Here is a 22598-nt window from a genome sequence, read left to right as displayed (position 1 = left end):
TAAGCCCTGGGACAATTAGGCAGTGGTCTTTCAAAACACTGCCCTTTATTGGAAAAAAGAGGATTGTCCTATTCAAGGGCATACATATTTTCCATGGAAAGGGTGCTGTTGTCAACAGATACTGGGACACATGTCAATTCAAGGGGAGAGCAAGGTGCAGATTCCCAGATTGGGAAAAAGCCCACACCTGGGATGTCAAGTGGCAATACATTGTTCAGTGAACACACTACATTTGTGGCAAGCTATCCATTAAAACTGTTGACTGTGTGTGCACTGTACATAAACACTCAAATATTCTAGTTTATGAACATGTTTAAATCATGATGATGAATCAGCCCACTAAATCAAAAGTTGGAGATAGATATGTATGTAATAGATGATGAATATGAAGACACATAGCCTACATGTGCCACATAAATTATGCACGAGCGCTTCGTGGACAATAATTATATTTTCCAACGCCTATAACAACTCATCCATGAGATTTCTACACATAACAAGATTTGAGAAGAGCGGGTGGTATGAGTCTTGTTCTATCTTGAACTACTAACCAAGCCTTAAAGAGATCCAAATTCAATCCCATTCTAAGAAAAGTATAAACGATGACGTTATTTGAATATGTGCCCAAAATCCTCAATGAATAACTTAGGATGAGGAGAAGGCAAATGCTGCCCCAGCTGTTTCCTGTTGAAAATGTCTGTGTAATGTAGATACATGTGAGGGATTTTCTCTCTAAATCCGTCTCCTGTTCGCTAAATCTCACTTCTCCAAAACGAGCCTGCGCAATGGAACAAAGTCGGAATATTGAGATGTGACATTGCCTGCATCTTATCCACTTTCTCACTGTTTTTAATGACTTCAAACAAGTTCATTTTTGCTGGGCTTTGTCGTGCGGAGACCCGTGGGGATGTCTAGCGGTCATTTCTTCCAGTGGCATTTATGTGATGTCTTCAAGGTAACTTTAAATAATTTCCTTTGACACCAGATGGTCACCTTACTTACTCTTTTTTTGTTTTGTTTTTTTTGTTGCAAGAACCAAACTGATTTATTTGCAGTATCAAAACACAAATTAATAAAGATACATGTTTGATTATAGCATATGATTTTAGTTCAGGGATTTAATTAATTAATTAAGGTACAAGTCGGTTTTATTATAGACTATTTCAAAATGACTATCAGAACATGTCAGCAGGTAGATGTGCATGCATTTTCTGTGAGTGCACGTTTGACTGTTTTCACATAAACATTCTTTGTAGCCTAGCTATAACATTTCCTTTAATTGACTTTACGAAAATAAGGTTATGTTGGCATGTCTGCGTGCATGAGTTAACACACTCGTGTGGATGTTTCAATGCGTTTCCAGCATGAGTTCGACACGTTTGCGCAGTGCGCGCTGACCGGTGCCGTTTCCATGAATATAAACCACTAATGTTGCTGCATACGTTACTGAACTTTCAAAGTAATTTCTGCTGACTACGCATTTGGATACCACATTGGATTGTAGGAAAACAAACAATAAGGAAGGGTTTAAGGCGTCTAAGAAGGCACCCTTTGGGCAGCGGTTGTGATGTATATGAATCCTGTGTAAATTATCTTTATTATGTAAATTTGTCCCGTTATGCTTCATCTGCTGGGTTTGGCGCGTGAACCGTTTTCCATCTTATGTTTGGATAGGCAAGATCCTTGGCTCTGTGGCTCCTGTCCTGAACGATCGTTTTTGGAGCTGAGAATGAGAGAAACCAAGGGCATCATTGCATTATCTTAAAACTAAGCCTACTTAAGAAGATAAACCACTGTTTGTGAACAAACGACTTTAAAGATATCTTATCGCATTGATTTATTTCTGCATTAGTTTTATGCATACCTTTCTCTATCTGTGACTAATTCCTATGCAATTGTTATTTATTATAACACCCCAAAAGTTTGATTATCGGGTTGTGAAACATAACTGTCTGATGGCTGCGGGAATATTATCAGTGAAATAGACTACAGACAAGATAATAACGTATATGAGCTTCGAACCGGGAAAGCACTCTCTCCTCAGGAAGCGGCTCGTGCAGTCACCGCTCCATACATCCTAACATGCTTGTAAGGGTTAATACACTTCAAGGGCCAAACGTACGTAAGTCGTGCGTAAATCGTGACCAAAACTCATAGACTGGTATTATTGTAGGCTCTTTGTATTATGATTGTGTGATTGTTTTGGACGTCGCGGTTCCATAGACACCTGTTCCTTCACTTATTGTGAACCTATTAGAAAACCTAGCTATATATTTCGCAAATGTATAGTAATCAAAATGACGAGGATGTTGAAATAGGCTGGTGAAGGCATATGAAATCACTGTCATCAAGTTCTACTGACACTGGTGAAATAGGATATGGAAGGTGAGATTGACGACATTCTCTGCCTGCCATGCCCTACTAACTGTGCCCTTCTTTCTCCCCATTGAACGCAGAGTGCGATGTGCTGTGTCTCCTGTACCCACACCCTCTCACTGCTGCTGTGCGTCCTAACCCTGACTTCGGCGGCAACAGGGGCGGGGCCCGAGACCCTGTGTGGGGCGGAGCTGGTGGACACGCTGCAGTTTGTGTGTGGAGAGAGAGGATTTTATTTCAGTAAGTGCACCTTTTATTTATTCATAAAGAATTGCTGCTGCTCCATTCTCCCAAAGCGCTAATGCCGCAACCTCATAAATTAAACAGTATCAGATCTCTCTCATCTGGCCTTCACTTTCTAATAACCATTCCCTCTGTTTTTTTCCTCACTCCTATTAAACATTTCAGCTGTAGACTTATCAGATTTGAAAGAGTTGATGAGTATAGAAGCCTATGTATATTTAGTCTCTATCCATGATTGTGATGGACTACTGACTTAGAGGAATGGAATATATAGAATCACATGATGCAATGCCCTTGAAGCAGGAGTGAGGTTCTGGGGGTTGCTGAGAGGTAAATGAAGTGTAGAATGATGTTAAACAGCTATATGTATATTCTGCTCATTGAAACGGCTGCTGGGTCTATGGGGATGGGGTTTTAAGTGGAATTGAGGCTGACTATCTGTAAGAAGGAGGAGGGAAAGACATAAATGTTGCAGTGAACTTTTTTTTCCACCAGAAATGGGGAAAGCTACCCAAAGAAAACCATCCGCTAAGAATCCAGGACTTAAATCTCCTATTTTCCATTGGAGGCACAAAGGCCAGAACAAGATGCAATATATGGCAGTGCTGAGCTGTGTCAAGGTGTTGCGTTCTCCCACTCAGCAGTAGCCAGTGTTCCTATGACATGGACCCTGATCCTTCCCTCAGGGGACTACTTCTTCCCATTAGAACCATGGAAAGGTTCTCAGAAAGGTTGTGGTTTGGCTCATTAATGCCATATACTGAATGTGGTGCCTTGAGGCTCCCTAGCTGGCATTGAATGAAATCACTGCACATTCAAGTGTCAAGTCTCTCTTTACCACCTCTCCAAGGCTAAACAATTATTGTGCACCATCTTTTTGTATCTCTGACATTGACATATCAATACAGCTCAGAGATGTCAATCATCTTGAAAGAGGCTCTATGCTCCAACTTAATCAGACTTAATTGAAAGTTCTCCTGAGGGGTGTTTTTTTTTTTTGGACTAGTTGTGACAGAGTTGAGAATATTTGAGTGATTACAATTCTTCTGGGAACTTGATGAAATATTGAATATGTGTAAATACTTTTGATGAGGTGGGAGACGATCTGGGAGATTTGATGATGTGAGACTGTGAAAGGGGTTTATGTGTTCTCTGAGTGTTTAAGGGATTTCTGAACCATTTTATCAATCAGGCTACTTCACATGGCCTATGGAATATAATCTTGAATTGCCCGACCGTGCTGCATTGCCTTGTATTTGGAATAGAACTGTATCTTCAACAAGATTATTCTGTGATGATTAATTGATGAACTGAACAATGGACATAAATAGCAAATCATTCCTATCATGAACTCACAGACCTCAGATAGACCTTATCTGGCTCTGGGAATTCAATCTGTCAAGGTTTGGAACTAGACTGCATACCTCCATGTGACTATATACTGTGCTGTGCGATCATTAAGCTGCAAAGTGCCCATCCATCAATGCCTTGTTCTCGTGTTAAAAAAGGTACATTGAGTCGAGGACATTTCAGGCACACTCCATCCTTTCTGGAAAGGAACATTGAGGTATGTACAGCAGGTGGCTCGCTGTGTGGACAGTATGTCTCTCTCTCCTGCTGTCAGATGGAACCACATGTATAACAATGAGTCTTTAAGTGAGATGTCTGGGTTATCCATTTTCGTCTCTGTCGTCTCTTGCACTGGGAAGTGTGACAACTCTGTGCGGTCGTCATGTCTGGTCTGCTCCCGACCTGAACTCTTCTCCTCCTGTCTGCTGCACCATGTTGAACTTGGTAGCCACCATAGTGATGATGTGTCCCCAGAGTGTTGCAGAAACACTGGGTTTTCTGCAGGCTGAGAAGCAGGGCCAATCCACCTTACCCACCATGTCACTGCTAAAGTAGCCTCACTTGCATTTCAAGACTTCAGATTTCATTACCTTGACAGAAATGTGAAATACTACTCGGTGGAAAAATATTTTATTGAAACAAAATGTGGTCTAAAGAAGAAAAACTAAATCCACAACCGTAGTCAGTTTTTCCAATTATTAGCCTGACCTAGAAATCCTCAGTTGTCTTAGTAATGCTTTAGCAGGCAAACTCCTCCCAGGTTGAGTGGAGTAGAGTGGATATACAGACATACCATGAATCTGGTCTTCGTGGGGGTCTTTTGGACAGAATCTGGGTAACCCCAGCTTGCAAATAGGAACACTGGACGACAGGGAAATTGGGAAGAATATCGGTAGGAACATTCTCTGATCAGTGGGGTACTGTAGATTCTCTGGAAGACATGAATCAACTCTTCCTGAGCTTTTATTCTAGATCACACCCACTTCCTGTAATGTACTCTGGATGGAGCTGGTTATTCTATTCTGAAGAATTTCCTCTCACAGTCTAAAAGTGAACCCCTATGAAGCACCTACACTCCAGAGCACTAGGATGTGGAAAATTACAACTGACTAAAATGAAAAAGGACTTATATGGCACACCACACCACTTTTCTCTTAGTAACTCCATAAATACAATGTCATGGCATATACCAAATCTCTAATGTGGATGATGCTGGGAGTATTCGTAAATGTATTAGTGATATACATTTTAATCAGAAGGAACCATGTCAAGGTCAGAGATAAACCTATTCAGAAAAAGGCACAGAGATTCAGCGACACAGGGCAATAGACAAACCAGTCTTGTCCTTTTTGTCTCATAATGCCATCATGTCATAAGCCACTAGCTCAGAGAGAGTTGTACATGAGATACATTTATAGTTGAGATGAAAACGAATTCAGATTGGCACTGTGCCATCGCCCTCCCAAAAGCATGTAGTTTAAACAGAATGAGCAACAGAGGGGAGTAAATTGCTTTTAAGCAGCCATTGATGAGCCATCCTATCCTTTCTCAGCCTTGTTTGTCTCTCTGTGTCTATTCTATTTGAAGCAGCTGGAGTAGGAGAGTGGAGAACGTGTAAACAGCACATCAGCCTCACTACACACACAGCTAGGCCTTGTCCCGGAGCAGCAGGGGATTATGGGGGATTACAGGATGATCAGGATGCCCCCCTCCCCTCCACCTCCCCACCTCTCTAGTTTTACACACTGGACCTGAACACACACACACTCAGCAGAAGGCACTCAGCACTAAAGAAAGTAAGGCCTCCTGCTGGCACTTTGTGTGCACTTTGTCACTGTGAAAAGGTGTTGTTTTTCCATGGAGTGCTGAAATGAGAATGTTGACCCTCCTCACTAAAGAACTACTCTGCAGAACAAAGAGACATCTCAGGAAAAGGACAGGATGGGGATGTTAGATTTGAGTTCTGTCAGTTTGGAGTCAAGACACCAAGGTTTGAGTTGAAATAAACCTGTTCTATTGGAGATGTTGGCCAGGCTTGACCATAAAGAACTCGTACAGATATTGTGCCCACATTATTATAGCCTACAGTTTCATCTGAGGCCTCTACTTAGGTCTAAAACCGAAACTTAAACCCTGGTAAATTTTTCCTAGACTGTAACTAGCCAGAGCTAGCCAAGCTTGCTATGTCACATCATTTTGAACTGCCTGGCCCATCCAGTTTATCCCATCCCATGAGACCCTAACTCACTGAGTTAGGATCCTAAATGCTCTTACATACTGGCTTTTAATTGCCTAACAAAAGCAGATAAAACCTCAGTTGAAAATGTGAGGGAAATTTAGCTAGGCTATAAACTCTTTGTGGTACCAGTGATAAAGAGGCAGTTTCCAGGTCTATAGCAGCTTTCGTAGACCCCGACAAACCATAAACTCCCTGACACTCCACAGGCAGTGCGCTGCACCAGTTCCAAGAATTCACTGTTCCTTACTATCCACAGCGAGGCTGTAAAACTCAGATCCTTTCTGCGCCCACTCTGGAGGAGAGCCTTGTCTTTTCAGCCTTACCCGTTTGAGGAATGTGAGCTATGTGCTGCAGTGTCTCCAGCATAGCTTTATCCAAGTAGCAGGATGGAGCAGTGAGAGTCCTGCCTCTTTGACTTTTGTCTCAGAGGTCATTCAAATATACTGAACAAAAATATAAACGCAACATGTAACGTTTTGGTCCCATGTTTCATGAACTGTAATAAAAGATCACAGACATTTTCCATAAGCACAAACACCTTATTTCTCTCCAATTTTGTGCACACATTTGTTTACATCCTTGTTAGAGAGCATCACTCTTTGCCAAGATAATCCATCCACCTGACAGGTGTGGCATATCAAGAAGCTTATTAAACAGCATGTTCATTACAAAGGCGCACCTTGTGCTGGGGACAATAAAAGGCCACACTGAAATGTGCAGTTTTGTCACACAAGACAATGCCAGAGATTTGTTGTCCCTCAGTTTTGAGGGAGCGTGCAATTGGCATGCTGACTGTAGGAATGTCCATCAGAGCTGTTGCCAGATCATTTAATGTTAATTTCTCTACCATAAGCCGCCTAACAACGCCAGGATCACCTGCGGGATCGTCTGATGCCAGCCACCCATGATGGCTGATGAAACTGAGGAGTATTTCTGTCTGTAATATAGCCAATTTTTGGGGAAAAACTCATTCTTATTGGCCGGCTTATCCCCTCCCAGGCCCACCCATGGCTGCGCCACCTGCCCAGTCATGAAATCCATAGATTAGATCCTAATGAATTTACTTCAATTGACTGATTTCCTTATATGAACTGTAATTCAGTAAAATCACTGAAATTGTTGCATGTTACGTTTATATTCTTTACTTTGGAAAGTATTCAGACCCCTTGACTTTTTCTACATTTTGTTACATTACAGCCTTATTATAAAATTGATTAAATCGTTTTTTTCCCTCATCAATCTACACACAATACCCCATAATGACAAAGCAAAACATTTACTGAAATATGCCATTTACATAAGTATTCAGACCCTTTACTTAGTGCTTTGGTGAAGCACCTTTGGCAGCGATTACAGTCTTGAGTCTTCTTGGGTATGACGCTACAAGCTTGGTACATCTGTATTTGGGGAGTTTCTCCCATTCTTCTCCGCAGATCCTCTCAAGCTCTGTCAGTTTGGATGGGGAGCGTTGCTGCACAGTTATTTTCAGGTCTCCAGAGATGTCAGATTGGGTTCAAGTCCGGGCTCTGGCTGGGCCACTCAAGGACTTCAGAGACTTGTTCAGAAGCCATTCCTACGTTGTCTTGGCTGTGTGCTTAGGGTCGTTGTCCTGTTGGAAGGTGAACCTTCGCCCCAGTCTGAGGTTCTGAGCGCTCTGGAGCAGGTTTTCATTATGTACTATGCACTGTTTATCTTTGCCTCGATCCTGACTAGTCTCCCAGTCCCTGCTGCTGAAAAACATCCCCACATAATGATGCTGCCACCACCATGCTTCGCAGTAGGCATGGTGCCAGGTTTCTTCCAGATGTGACGCTTGGTATTCAGGACAAAGAGTTTAATATTGGTTTCATCAGACCAGAGAATCTTATTTTTTATCGTCTGAGAGTCCTTTAGGTGCCTCCAACTCCAAGCGGGCTGTTATGTGCCTTTTACTGAGGAGTGGCTTGTGTCTGGCCACTCTACCATAAAGGCCTGATTGGTGGAGTGCTGCAGAGATGGTTGACCTTCTGGAAGGTTCTCCCATCTCCACAGCGAAACTCTTGAGGTGGCTACAAACTTCTTCCATTTAAGAATGATGGTGGCCACTGTGTTCTTAGGGACCTTCAATGCTGCAGAAATGTTTTGGTGCCCTTCCCCAGATCTGTGCCTCGACACAATCCAGTCTCAGTACTCTACGAACAATACCTTCGACCTCATGGCTTGGTTTTTGCTCTGACATGCACTGTCAACTGTGAGACCTTATATAGACAGGTGTGTGCGTTTCCAAATCATGTCCAATCAATTGAATTTACCACAGGTGGACTCCAATCAAGTTGTAGAAACATCTCAAGGATGATCAATGGAAACAGGATGTACCTGAGCTTCATTTTGAGTCTGAATACTTATGTAAATAAGGTATTTATGTTTAAAAAAAATTGTACATTTCCAAAATGTTCTAAAAAATTATTTTCGCTTTGTCATTATGGGGTATTGTGTGTAAATTGATGAGGATTTGTATCCATTTTAGAATAAGGCTGTAACGTAACAAAATTTGGAAAAAGGGAAGGGGTCTGAATACTTCACGAATGCACTGAACATAACAAATAAAATCTCATAGCAACTTCAGCATGATCATGAGCACAATAATGGTAGTTAAAGGTACGGTTTATATTCCAACCCATGCCTCTCTGCTGTTGTGGCACTACCATCATGCTGTGGGCGGTAGGTAGCCTAGTGGTTAGGGCGTTGGGCCAGTAACCGAAAGGTTGCTAGACCGAATCCCCAAGCTGACAAGAATCTGTCGTTCTGCCCCTGAACAAGGCAGTTAACCCACTGTTCCTAGGCTGTCATTGTAAATAAAAACGTGTTTTTAACTGACTTGCCTAGTTAAATAAAGTTTAAAAAAAAAAATAGACTGCCCAAAGGTCAATGCTGCTTGATGAAAAGATCCCTCTAGCTTGTGTGCATCTCAGACAGGTTTATCTTAACAGGCTGCCTTGCTCTTCAGCTAAGACATTGTTGACTGACCTGACAAAGATCCCAGTGGGATCAAAACCTAGTCTTGTTTGCATCTTAATAAACCACTGGGGAGCATTACAGAGTTGCAGACATTCCTTCTTTCAAGTCATGATGGAGCCTCTCTCTACGCAGCCAAACAGTTGTTATGCAGCACTTAGTCTCAATCTAATCTATTCAAACTCATTCACCCTACCAAAAGGGGGCACATGGGCCCCCTTCCATCCAATAGATGCATGCAACAACACACAACACCAAAACAAAACTGCACCCTAATCTGTAGTAGTGGGTGTCTGTCTACGACACAGTGACACAAACAAAAGACGTGTAGCCTACCACTAATCTGCCGTGCCCTGAATGTCTGTGACCAAACTCCAAAACAATAGCCTTTACCAATCACCACGGATCCCCCTTCTCAAACAGCCTCTGTTTCTCACACTGTCCACTGACCGGGCTGGATGTCCACACCACACGGCAGGCAGGAGAAGGTGGTTTGTCTGAGTTTGTTTACAACAACAGCACACAGGACGCCAATTCTTTGTTCACGGGGGATTACAGTCAGTTATCCCTTGAAACGTGGCACTTAAAACCTTCCAAGACCTATTCCACCTGATTACTGATGCTTTCTGCGTTTTACAACCAGCTACAGCTGATTCTTCTACATGTTAAAATCTGCATCCAGATGATTTTTCTCTCCTCTCCAGCTGTTTGTTCAGAAGGTTACAGGTTATATTGAGAATAATAGCGGATGTTCATTTGGAGGGCCTTATTGGGAGGGATTGGAAAACAGGGCCAGCACAGTCGACTCCTGGCTCACAATACAACCTGTCTGATTGAATAATCAGAAGCTTGGCCTCGCAAGAAGGTTTCCCTCGTCATGAAAATTCCTTGTTATACGTCAGCAACAATGGTTAAGTGACAATTTATCATGGTTTATTCTGGCTTAATTACAACATACCATTCAGTAAACGGGGGTTAAAGATGCACTCCGTGATCTTTAGCACAAAAGATTGCATGAATTGGATTTGTAACATATCAAACTAAATGGATGACATAGTATATATAAAAAAAAAAATGTATTGTCACATACACTGGATAGGTTCAGTGAAATGTGTTGTTTTAGAGGGTCAGCCATAGTAGCATGGCGCCCCTGGAGCAAATTAGGGTTAAGTGTCCTGCTCAAGGGCACATCAACAGATTTTTTACATTGTCGGCTCAGGTATTCAAACCAGCGACCTTTCGGTTACTGATAAAAATACTCTAACCGCTAGGCTACCTGCTGCCCTACACAATGGAATGACGTGGTACACAAAAAACAGGGACCCGTTTTGGCTCGTGAGCGCCACTATCAATACTACTGGCTGAAATTATACGAAAGTTAGAGAGTGCATCTTTAACTGGGCCCAGCTGAGGACACAAAGAAAGATGAAGTTATGAAAGTCCTAAAATAGTCTTCAAACAATAAGACCTGCTACCTTTCATTCTCAAGGTGAAAACTGGTGTATTCCACATGCAGTTCTCATTGTAAAGAGGCTATAACATGGCCTGATTCCTTATAGCCTACATTTTGGTGGTCAAATCCTCAAAAAAATTATTGACCTTGTTGACCTGGACATATTTCAAGCTCATCATACAGGGGATGTCTGGGGTCTATAACTATAGACCTTGGGTGAGAACTAGCTCTTTGTACTCTAAGACTCAGAGCACCTTGCCTGCTGAATCAACTATTCTTGCTGTCCAGTGCAGCAACTTCAACCTTTTAGCCAGTATAGAACCATCTCACCTTCAACCTTTTAGCCAGTATAGAACCCTCACACCTTCAACCTTTTAGCCAGTATAGAACCATCTCACATTCAACCTTTTAGCCAGTATAAAACGCTCTCACCTTCAACATTTTAGCCAGTATAGAACCCTCTCATTTTTAACATTTTAGTCAGTATAGAACCCTCACACCTTCAACCTTTAAGCAAGTATAGAACCCTCACACCTTCAACCTTTAAGCCAGTATAGAACCCTCACACCTTCAACCTTTGAGCCAGTATAGAACCCTCTCACCTTCAACTATCCACGAACACACACTGTATCTCATCATCTGACTTGAGATCAGTGTTTTCTCTCACACAGTACAACTCCCTCCATAATCTTTCTTCACACTGTACCCAGGGTCCTGACTGAGAACTGTGGAGAGATGCATCTGTTTCTGAATTGGAGCTCATCTCTGTCCAAAACAACATTGTCAAGATAAGGAAGGCATAGAGCAGAAGTTAATGCACTTTGTCAGCACTGGCAGGCTCCCAGGCCAAGAGCTATTAACTCTGAAAGGGAAAGGCATTTCCTCCTTGTAAATGCCATATTACATTATTATTATTTCATTTGGTAACAGGGAAAAGCCTATCAAGGCTATATTGCCCGAGGTGAGCAGGGAATTGTAAATGGAGAGTGGGATATTTTTTTAACGGCCACTGAAAGAAAGTGGGTTTGGAGAGAGGGAGTCGAAAGATGTTGGAATTCAGGTGTCAAAACAACTTCCTCCTCCCTTCCACTCACATCACTGTACAAGGTGACTTGGGTTCTCAGAGAAGTGCTCAGATTCCGATTCATACTGAAGAGCACCAGACCTCCAAGTGAGCCTCTCTGGCTTTTCCCCACTGGAGGCTGGTGAGGGGAGGACGACTCATAATAATGGCTAGAATGGAGTGAATGGACTGATATCGAACACATGGAAACCATGTGTGTGATGTGTTTGATAGCATTTCCTTTATTCTCTTCCTGCCATTACTATGACCCCCCCACACAATTTAGGTGTCAACAACTGTCTGTCTTTTGCATGTATGGGAACTATGGGTCTAGTCATGGTTCAGGAAAGCCATATATATTGTTAGTAAACAACAGCATGGCTGCATTGTAACAGCATCCGCAGTATCCAGAGTCCAACTGGCTCTGAGATTGTCAGCAATAAAGGGCTGCTGGGTTGCCAGGTGAAAATGTGAATGAAACGACCTACCCGTACGCCAGAGGGTGTGACTTAGGCCTGGGCCTACTTTCTCTACAGGCTGATTGGGCCCCGAGGGGTTGAGGTTTGGCCTAATGGGTCTAAAATGTCCGAACGTGATATTCTCAATGTTACGGTGACCGTGACCTTTTTTTTACTGCCTCACGGCTGCCAAAAAGGGTCCGCACAGTGCAATGGGATACCCTGTAAATTTTGCAGTGAAGAAATCAATGTCATTAACACTGTCCATATATCCGAATAATCAAGTCCACAACCATGCCGTTAGCACTCAGCTATTACAGGGCCCAGGTCCTGGCGCACAGCCACAAATGATTACAGCTTTTTGGATTAATTCAGCTCACAGATATAAGACCTTCCAGGACATCTGCACTAAAGAAGTTGGTCCATATCCAAGACTGTAATGGGTTATGTTGTATATGATTCCATTGGCTCTTTTAAAGCACCTGTGGTTGACTTAACATACCCGTGACACAACACTTAACATGCCTATGACCTCTACTTTTACCTCAACGTTTAACTTTGACCTATAACATGAAGACAAACATACACGGAGGTCCAAAAATTATAATCCTAAGCAACAAGCTGTCTTCAGTTCTCTTTTTTATTTACTTACAGAACAAACTGGAACGACAGCTATCCTTGCTCTTTACATGCTCTCTGCATGCTCTCTGCATGCTCTCTACATGCTCTATACATGCTCTTTACATGCTCTCTGCATGCTCTCTGCATGCTCTCTACATGCTCTTTACATGCTCTCTGCATGCTCTCTGCATGCTCTCTGCATGCTCTCTACATGCTCTTTACATGCTCTCTGCATGCTCTCTGCATGCTCTCTGCATGCTCTCTGCATGCTCTTTACATGCTCTCTGCATGCTCTCTACATGCTCTCTGCATGCTCTCTGCATGCTCTCTACATGCTCTTTACATGCTCTCTGCATGCTCTCTGCATGCTCTCTACATGCTCTTTACATGCTCTCTGCATGCTCTCTACATGCTCTCTGCATGCTCTCTACATGCTCTTTACATGCTCTCTGCATGCTCTCTACATGATCTGTACATGCTCTCTACATGCTCTCTACATGCTCTTTACATGCTCTCTACATGCTCTCTACATGCTCTTTACATGCTCTCTGCATGCTCTCTACATGCTCTCTGCATGCTCTCTACATGCTCTTTACATGCTCTCTACATGCTCTTTACATGCTCTCTACATGCTCTCTACATGCTCTTTACATGCTCTCTGCATGCTCTCTACATGATCTGTACATGCTCTCTACATGCTCTCTACATGCTCTTTACATGCTATTTACGTCTTCACATGTAGTAACACAAAATCTTCTTCCTTTCCGTCCCTCAGGTAAACCAACGGGCTATGGCCCCAGTTCACGGCGGTCACATAACCGTGGTATTGTGGACGAGTGCTGCTTCCAGAGTTGCGAGCTGAGGCGGCTCGAAATGTACTGTGCCCCTGTCAAGTCTGGCAAGGCAGCTCGCTCAGTGCGCGCACAGCGCCACACAGACATGCCAAGAACACCTAAGGTTAGTACTGCAGTGCAAAACGTGGACAGAGGCACAGAGCGTAGGACAGCACAGCACCCAGACAAGACAAAAACCAAGAAGGTGAGCACAGCACCAAACAGATATACATTGTAAGAGGATGCACAGTTGACATCATCGAAACAGAATGGACATAGATATAGAACATTGTAGTGGGTCTTTCAGTATGTTTGATTTTTAGATCATACAGTGCATTCAGACCACTTTACTTTTTCTACATTTTGTTATGTTACAGACTTATTATAAAATTAATTCAATTGTTTTCTCTCATTAATCTACACACAATACCCTATAATGAAATATAAAACTAAAATAATCAATTTACATAAGTATTCAGACCATTTACTCAGTACTTTGTTGAAGCACATTTGGCAGCGATTACAGGCTTGTGTCTTCTTGGGTATGATGCTACAAGCTTGGCACACCTGTATTTGTTTCTCCCATTCCTCTCAGCAGGTCCTCTCAAGCTCTGGTTGGATGGGGAGCATTGCTGCACAGTTATTTTCAGGTCTCTTCAGAGATTTTTGATCGGGTTCAAGTCTGGGCTCTGGCTGTGCCACTCAATGACATTCAGAGACTTGTCCCAAAGCCACTCCTGCTTTCTATTGGCTGTGTGCTTAAGGTCGTTGTCCTGTTGGAAGATGAACCTTCGCCCCAGTCTGAAGTCCTGAGCTCTCTGGAGCAGGTTTTCATCAAGGATCTCTCTGAACTTTGTTCCGTTCATCTTTGCCTCGATCCTGACTAGTCTCCCAGTCCATGTCGCTGAAAAACATCCCCACAGCATGATGCTGCCACCACCATACTTCACCGTATGAAGTATGATACTTCACCGTACGGCCCTTCTCCCCTATTACTATTTGGCCGGGCAACCAGCTCTAATAAGAGTCTTCCTGGTTCCAAACTTCTTCCATTTAAGAATGATGGAGGCCACTGTGTTATTTTTAAATGATCTTATTTAACCTTTGTTTAACTAGGCAAGTCAGTTAAAAACAAATACTTATTTTACAATGATGGCCTACCCTAGCCAAACCCTCCCCTAACCCGGACGATGCTGGGCCAATTGTGCGCCGCCCTATGGGACTCTTGATCACGGTCGGTTGTGATACAGCCCGGGACCAAACCAGGGTCTGTAGTGACGCCTCTAGCACTGAGATGCAGTGCCTTAGACCGCTGTGCCACTCGGGAGTATTGAAGGTTCTTGGGGACCTTCAATGCTACATTGTTTGGTACCCTTCCCCAGATCTGTGCCTCAACACAACCCTGTCTCGGATCTCTACGGACAATTCCTTTGACCTCATGGCTTGGTTTTTGTTCTGACATGCACTGTCAACTGTGTGACCTTATATAGACATACGTGTGCCTTTCCAAATCATGTCCAATCAATTGAATTTACCACAGGTGGACTCCAATCTAGTTATAGAAACATCTCAAGGATGATCAATGGAAAGAGAATGCACCTGAGCTCAATTTTGAGTCTCATAGCAAAGGGTCTGAATATTTATGTAAATAACGTACTTCTGTTTTTAATTTTGGATACATTTGTAAACATTTCTAAAAGCCTGTTTTTGCTTTGGCATTATGGGGTATTGTGTGTAGATTGTGGAGAACATTTTTTTATTTAATCCATTTTAGAATAAGATTGTAACGTAACAAAATGTGGAAGGGGTTTGAATGCTTTTCGAAGACACTATGTGTCAGGCTTTTTCCAGAGCATGCACTCCAAGTTAAGATGTTAAGGCTATGGCTTGCTGATGAGGACAGAAAACACCAGTAACTGACTTTTACCCCTTAGAGAGTGGCTAACTATTCCATTGTGGACAATAAATTACCACAGTGGAAAGCACATGTCTCATATCTCAACGGTTTTATTATTTTTCCTGACAGAAACCTTTATCTGGGCATAGTCACCCATCTTGCAAGGTAGGCTGTTTGTCCTTCACTACTGCAGTGGTACTTTCCTACTATAACTACACAGAACAAAAATATAAACCCAACATGCAACAATTTCTAAGACTTAACTCAAGAGTTACAATTCATATAAGGAAATAAGTCAATTGAAATAAATAAATTAGGCCCTAATCTATGGATATCATATGACTGGGAATACAGATATCCTAAAGAAAAGGTAGGGGTGTGGATCAGAAAACCAGTCAGTATCTGGTGTGACCAAGATTTGCCTCATGCAACATCTCCTTCGCATAGAGTTGTTCATGCTTGTGATTGTGGCCTGTGGAATGTTGTCCCACTCCTCTTCAATGGCTGTGCGAAGTTGCTGAATATTGTCGGGAACTGGAACATGCTGTGGTACACGTAAATCCAGAGCATCCCAAACTGCTCAATGGGTGACATGTCTTATGAGTATATGCAGGCCATGGAAAAACTGGGACATTTCAGCTTCCAGGAATTGTGTACAGATCCTTGCATCATGGGGCCATAGATTATCATGCTGAAACATGAGGTCATGGCGGTAGATGAATGGCACATAACAACGTTGACATCAGCGCAAACAGCTCACCCACACTTCTGCCCAGTACAGTTGAAACCGGGATTAATCCGTGAAGAGCACACTTTTCCAGCCAATGGCCATCATTGGTGACAGTTTTACCACTGAGGTCGGTTACGATGCCAAACTGCAGTCAGGTCAAGACCCTGGTGAGGACGAAGAGCAAGCAGATGAGCTTCCCTGAAACGGTTTCTGATAGTTGTGCAGAAATTCTTCGGTTGTGCAAACCCACAGTTTCATCAGCTGTCCGGGTGGCCGCAGGTGAAGAAGCCAGATATGGATGTCCTGGGCTGGCATGGTTACACGTGGTCTGCGGTTGTGAGGCCGGTTGGACATACTGCCAAATTTTCTAAAGAGGAATCATTTGAGAAATTAACATTCAACTCTCTGTCAACAGCTATGGTGAACATTCCTGCAGTCAGCATGCCAATTGCATGCTCCCTCAAAACTTGCAACATTTGTAGCATTGTGTTGTGTGACAAAACTGCACATTTTAGAGTTGCCTTTTATTGCCCCCAGCATCAGGTGTACCTGTGTAATGATCATGCTGTTTAATCAGCTTATTGATATGCCACACCTGTCAGTTGGATGGATTATCTTGGCAAAGTAGAAATGATCACTGACATGGGTGTAAACAAATTTGTGGACCAAATTTGAGAGAAATAAGCTTTTTTGTGCATATGGAAAATGTCTGGGATCTTTTATTTCAGCTCATGACCAACACATACATGTTGTGTTTATATTTTTGTTCAGTGTAGAATATAGCATGCTATGATTGGTACCATGACTACCATCATATGCGATGCATACTTGTCTTTGTTATAAGTAGCTGTTTATACCTTTGTTTAGTAGATACACAGTCAATGACTCCTTGGCCAGGTTACAACAGAATACAGTCAGCATATATTGACTTCTTTGTGAGAGGGAAGGAAATACAAGCACAGAATTTAATTAGTAATCAATCCCAGTCCAAACGAAGTAGTCAACCCAACCAGAATAAACTTTTCTTTCCTCTCCCTTAGTTTCCCAATTCCACCTGTGTGTCCATGTTGTCCTTTTAAGCTTGGACTTGGTGCATTTTACAACTCTCCTCAAAAAAAGAAAGCCATTAGCGAAGAAGCGGAGGACTAAGTGGTTTTTGTGGTAGACCCATGGGCACTCTCTCCCCCAGACAGATTCTACTTTCATACTGTACATTTTGTGCTGAAACCCTGGTCCTCAGATTGCAACAGATTTGTGGCATGCTAGTTACAGAGGGTAACGGCATGCATATAATCACATTGATTTATTCATGTGCAGAGGGACAGTGTGTTGAATGTCAGTGCCGCTCTGGTGGCTTGTGGTTTGAATATGACCTATCAGCTCTGGTAGGGAGGATACTCGATACTGTACTGTTTGTGGCTCTTTCACTATAGCAAAAGGTTATGAAATCATCACCCATTAATTGTACAGCTGTGTTGTTCTAGGCACAGGCACTGGGTTTTGACCCAAAGCTGTTTTTCTCCCACTCTCCTAATCCACTTATCTAATGTTTCTCCTCCTAAAAATCTGTTCCCCCTCCGCCCTTTTCAGGAGGTACATCAGAAGAACTCAAGTCGAGGAAACACAGGGGGAAGAAACTACCGAATGTAGAAGACAGAAGCTAACGGACAGGCGGACACGGATGAGAGAAGGGTGGGCCCATACCTGGTGCCCCTGTGGAATGGTCCACTGTAAAACAACAAAAGGTGGATAATGGTACAATGCTAATGGTAATAAGCTTTGTGTGTAATGTCTCTAGCTGAGAGTTGAAGTGCTGGGGTTAAATGAGAGGTATTTTTATTATTTTATACACTGCACCATTTCATATTGGAAGGAATTATATTCCATGTCAAACCAATGTAACAGACTAGTTTAGCTGCTTACACATCAAAGAGCTTCTTCTTCTTATACCTCCATGTGTGAGCTGAGCTATAGTGTCCCTGGTGGCCTCTGATAGGCTCTGTGCTACATACAGCCAATAGGAGGGCAGCCAGCAGTTTTATCTGTCTGTCTATGGGAGCCAATGGTCCATCCTCTTTACCTGAACTCTGAAAGAGTTCAAGCTTTACACTGAGAGGTTGGGCCATGCAAAGTAGTCGGGCTATTGGATAAGTAATCCCCCCCATTCTCATCTAACAACCACTGCTTTGATAATATATTAGAACCTCAATAAGAATGTTATTTCAGCGTCAGTCAGTTCTGGCCAAAAGATGATGTCACAGTTGTCACGTGTTTCATTCAAGGCTATTTATTTACTATTGTCTACTTCAACAGACAGTAAGCGTATTACATGCAACCATACCATAAGAACCTGGCTTTGAGGCAACGACATGACCAGAGACCTATTCTGATGACACAATCATCTTGTACTGCTAAGCCATTCTAGTGAAACTGACAGTAATATTATATTCTGTACTGTAAACAGAAAGTTTTGAGGAGATTCAATGTATATTTAATTTGTAAAGACTCACTGTAGATTCTCTGGGTCTAATATCTGGTCTGATTAAAAATGGATTCTAATGCAGAGGACAGGACAGAGGGGCGCTAAAAATAGCCAGCTACAGGAAGACGATTAATGATTGATTTCACTTGGTCTGCATTCTTTTATTTTGTCAGCTTAGGGAGGGACCTTTGCTTCTTCTGTATGAACATGGACTGCATGGATTTTTCATAAAAAAGCGATAAAATGAACAGCAACACATACAGTTCACTCAAGTGAATGATATGCAACTCAAATACTGTTAGAAACACAGCAACACACACCTGCAAATAAACAGGACTGCAGTTGAAAAATGCTGTGCACACACACACACACACACACACAGTCCGTTTTGTGGCTAAGCCACTCTGCTACTGTGAGCAAGGTTCACACACTGGTTCCATCAGACCACGTTCTGAGAATTCCTGTGTTTGCGTCAGGATTACAGAGAGTAATGGCTGTTTGCACAATCTGGATGCCTGACAGTCTTACTGTACCATTTCAGCAACCTGACAACCCATCACATCTCTTCCTCCTCTGTGAGTGTATAATCAACCAATACTCCCATTTATGTTATCCTATGCATTCTTCTACTATTATTGTACATGATGGTATCATATAGCAAAACCGTATTAAGAAAATCCTATCCACTGTATAATGGTGCTATTTTGTAGTTTGTTACTTGCAGCGGTGGGCTAAAACAGGAAGAGAAAGAGAGATGGCAAAGCTTATCGTTGGAGGTCGTCCCTTTTGCACAGCCTTGTGGCCACCATTTTATTAATAGTGTTTTTATTTGTATGCGATTTCAATAAGGTAGTAGTATAAGCGAGCAAATGTCTTTGTGTGAAATCTGTGAATGCATGAAAAAAAAAGTATCATATTGTGGTCCCAAGAAGGCAAAACGCTATTTTTTCTACTGTTTTTAAATTATTGTTACTCAATATAGATCCCTATGCCAAATAACTTGACAAAAAGCACTGTGAACTGTGATCCTTCAATAATATTAAGGTGTTAAAAGTCATAGTGCACTTTTGTTTGTCCTGAACTAAATGTATGTAAACGCACCACATTGATGATCAGAAAGCCAAGGCATTGACGCTTACGGATATGTATGATTGAGGTTGAACGATTTGTTTTGTAAAACCATGCCCATGTGTTAAAGAGCTTAAGTGACACAGCGAATCAGATCTGGTTCTCAGCTCCCCACAAAGTAAGACATGTTTAATGTATTACAACCTTTTACAATTTTGGGCTGTTGATGCATTCGGACATCAATAAAAATGGGATAGAAATGATCCAAAAAAAGTATTAAAATGACGGTCTGACCTAAAGTATTAATGTGGTACTTATATCCTTACATCTATCAGCAACCCACAGCTGTAATCATCAACACATACAATACAATGTAGTTGTTGTGTAGTTGTTAAGATTAGGCCTCCATCTTGTCCATTCACATATAGCTACGGATGATATTGCCAGGTGAATTGAAAGCCAGGATGACCTCTATGGCCACATCCCATTTGACCCTCCGTGAGATGCATGTATGTGGTTTTAAAACCTATTATCAGCACGATTGTCCTTCAGTGCCATATCACCAGACTGATACCAAAGATCTCAGCTAAATTAAGACACAATCTAATTCAACTTGCATTGTCAGCTTTGTATTTAATGAAAGACAGTTTAGGTAAACTGACAACTGTCAATCATAAGCTATCACATTTGATCGATGTCTCCATCCATCTGATCAGCTATGCTAATGCTGCTTGAGTAATACAAGTGTAGGTTTCATTCATCCCCTGAAGCATACGCTGGTCAGACTGACCCCAGTTCAGTTCTACACTCTTAGGCTTCGGCTGTCCCCACAGGAGAACCCTTTTGGTTCCAGGTAGAACCCTCTGTGAAAAGTTTTTTTTGTGGAACCAAAAAGGGTTCTTCATTGGGTTAACCTGTGGAGACAGCTGGAGAACTCTTTTAGGTTCTAGATAGCACCTTTTTTTCTAAGAGTGTAGTTCTCCCTGGAACAAAGCTGAAGATGGAAGTTTACCATGTGGGACTTTGTGGGACTGTCAATATGCAGGCATAAAGGATAATAATGGTGGCCTCTTGAGGGGCAGCAACAGAGGAAAGCTATGAGCATGATAGAATCTAGATTTTTAATCCAGTTATCTGACTCCCAAAACACTATTTTGACTGATTCTTTGTCACCATTTATCTCACAATTAGCAGATACAATGTCACAAACAGGAATGAAAACTGTTTTTTGAATTACATATAGGAACTTGACTCTATCAAGCGCTCTGGAATAGGAAAACATTTTAATTGATTGCCATGGGATTCCAAAGCTCACCATCATCTAAGAAACTGTTTAATTACAGCGCTGTTATTTCTGGTGCTCGATTGCCTTCTGTAGAAAATGTTTAAATACTGACAGATTGTTCACCATTCCTGCTGAATAAACCACTTGTCAACATTACGACAACGTCTGGGCACTTATTTCATACCATTTGTCATGCTCATGTCAGAATGTTCTGCAGGCACGTTTGAGAAACCTTTGAATACCCAAACATAAGAAGAAAAACATAAACAGCCAGGTGAACAGTTTTCTTTCTTGTATCAGTATTTGGAGTGTAATTGATCACCATGTCCCTCTCGCTTGATGCAAGGGAAAACCAACCAATGAACGTCAAGTATGAATATCCAACGGATGTAATGAAACAGAGAGGTCCAGGAGACATTCTACAGCAATGCATCTTATTAACACACAATTCTCCCTACTTTGTAATTATAGCACAGTAAGCTATCCACAGCAAGGTCAGACCTGCAAAATAAACCTTGGTGCCACTGACATAGACGTTAGTGTTGCATTTTAACAAAGCTCACTTTTGTCTCTCTGAGCATGTGCAAAAACTATACAAATCAATTATGTCTGTCGGCTGTATGTCAACACACGATTCAGATTGGAGATCATTTCCCCATCAGTCTGAAACTGAATACACTCTGGATGACAAAGTGATACTTCCTAAAAGATGGCATGTTCCGCCAAGGCAAACAGGGTCGGTGTGGGTTCACTGAGGGGAGAGCTGCGCCTGCGTGTTCAGCTTTTTAGAGGACGGACGGCTCTGCAGTGACAGGACAAAGCTTTCACTCGCTGTCAGCACTTTTTTTATGAATATATAACCAAACATTTAAGTCATTTTCACAGATAAATTGGCCTTCTGGCTTCCATTCAGCAGACATAACAGTTTAAAGTGTGGAGCAGGGACTTGGCAAGTGTCTGGCCCGGCAATCCTGGATGGTATTTCATCCAAGCCTCTCAATGACTAATACAAGATCAATTATTAGGCCCGGATAGACAAATTGCAGTTTGCAAGCTTGCATGATTTAGAGTTTAAATAAATCTCCAATAAACCTCTGACGGATACAAGAGGCTGGGTATTGGGGTAACTGCATGGAGTGGTTTGGACCACAATGACCACACCATAACAAATCAGTTTATCATCATAATTAACTTTTGTACTTCATAGTAAACTACTGCTTCCTTACAAAATTAAATGTTCCTCAATGCTGTATTATGTTTTAAAAAATATTTAACATCTGCGGTCTAATTCCTGATTTGCAATTCTGTAATATCATAACTAATCGTGAATTTCTCCATTGCACCTCTGCAACACCAGCAGAAAGATTCTGGAAGGAGCAGGCTCAAGTATCTATTTCCCATATTTATCAGATGGACTCTATGTGCTCTGGGCTTAGTGCACCTAAGGACACCGATTTTGGATCAGCCCTGAAGTGGAAGCTCCAAAACCCTACTACAACTACATAC

The 22598-nt window shown here is 42.1% G+C and overlaps 1 protein-coding gene across 3 annotated transcripts; it reads left to right on the top strand.

Annotated features, from left to right (window-relative positions):
• Nucleotides 1-552: 552 nt before the first annotated feature.
• igf1 (insulin-like growth factor 1) lies at nucleotides 553-21248 on the top strand. 3 transcript variants are annotated; one of them, XM_021577176.2, is made up of 5 exons: nucleotides 553-955; nucleotides 2457-2616; nucleotides 13573-13835; nucleotides 15657-15692; nucleotides 17848-21248. In XM_021577176.2, the coding sequence occupies exons 1-5, from the start codon at nucleotides 908-910 to the stop codon at nucleotides 17905-17907; spliced, it is 567 nt and encodes a 188-aa protein (XP_021432851.1). In that variant the 5' UTR covers nucleotides 553-907; the 3' UTR covers nucleotides 17908-21248. The 3 variants fall into 3 exon arrangements, with proteins under 3 accessions (XP_021432851.1, XP_021432853.1, XP_021432852.1); XM_021577178.2 differs by lacking the exon at nucleotides 15657-15692 and having other exon boundaries at nucleotides 561-955; nucleotides 13573-13754; XM_021577177.2 differs by lacking the exon at nucleotides 15657-15692 and having other exon boundaries at nucleotides 576-955.
• The last annotated feature ends 1350 nt before the right edge of the window (nucleotides 21249-22598 follow it).

This window comes from Oncorhynchus mykiss, chromosome 21 (genome assembly GCF_013265735.2).
Source record: "Oncorhynchus mykiss isolate Arlee chromosome 21, USDA_OmykA_1.1, whole genome shotgun sequence".
Lineage (NCBI taxonomy): Eukaryota > Metazoa > Chordata > Actinopteri > Salmoniformes > Salmonidae > Oncorhynchus > Oncorhynchus mykiss.
Note: the sequence above shows the minus strand (reverse complement) of the source record. Positions and strands in the feature narration are given on the sequence as shown.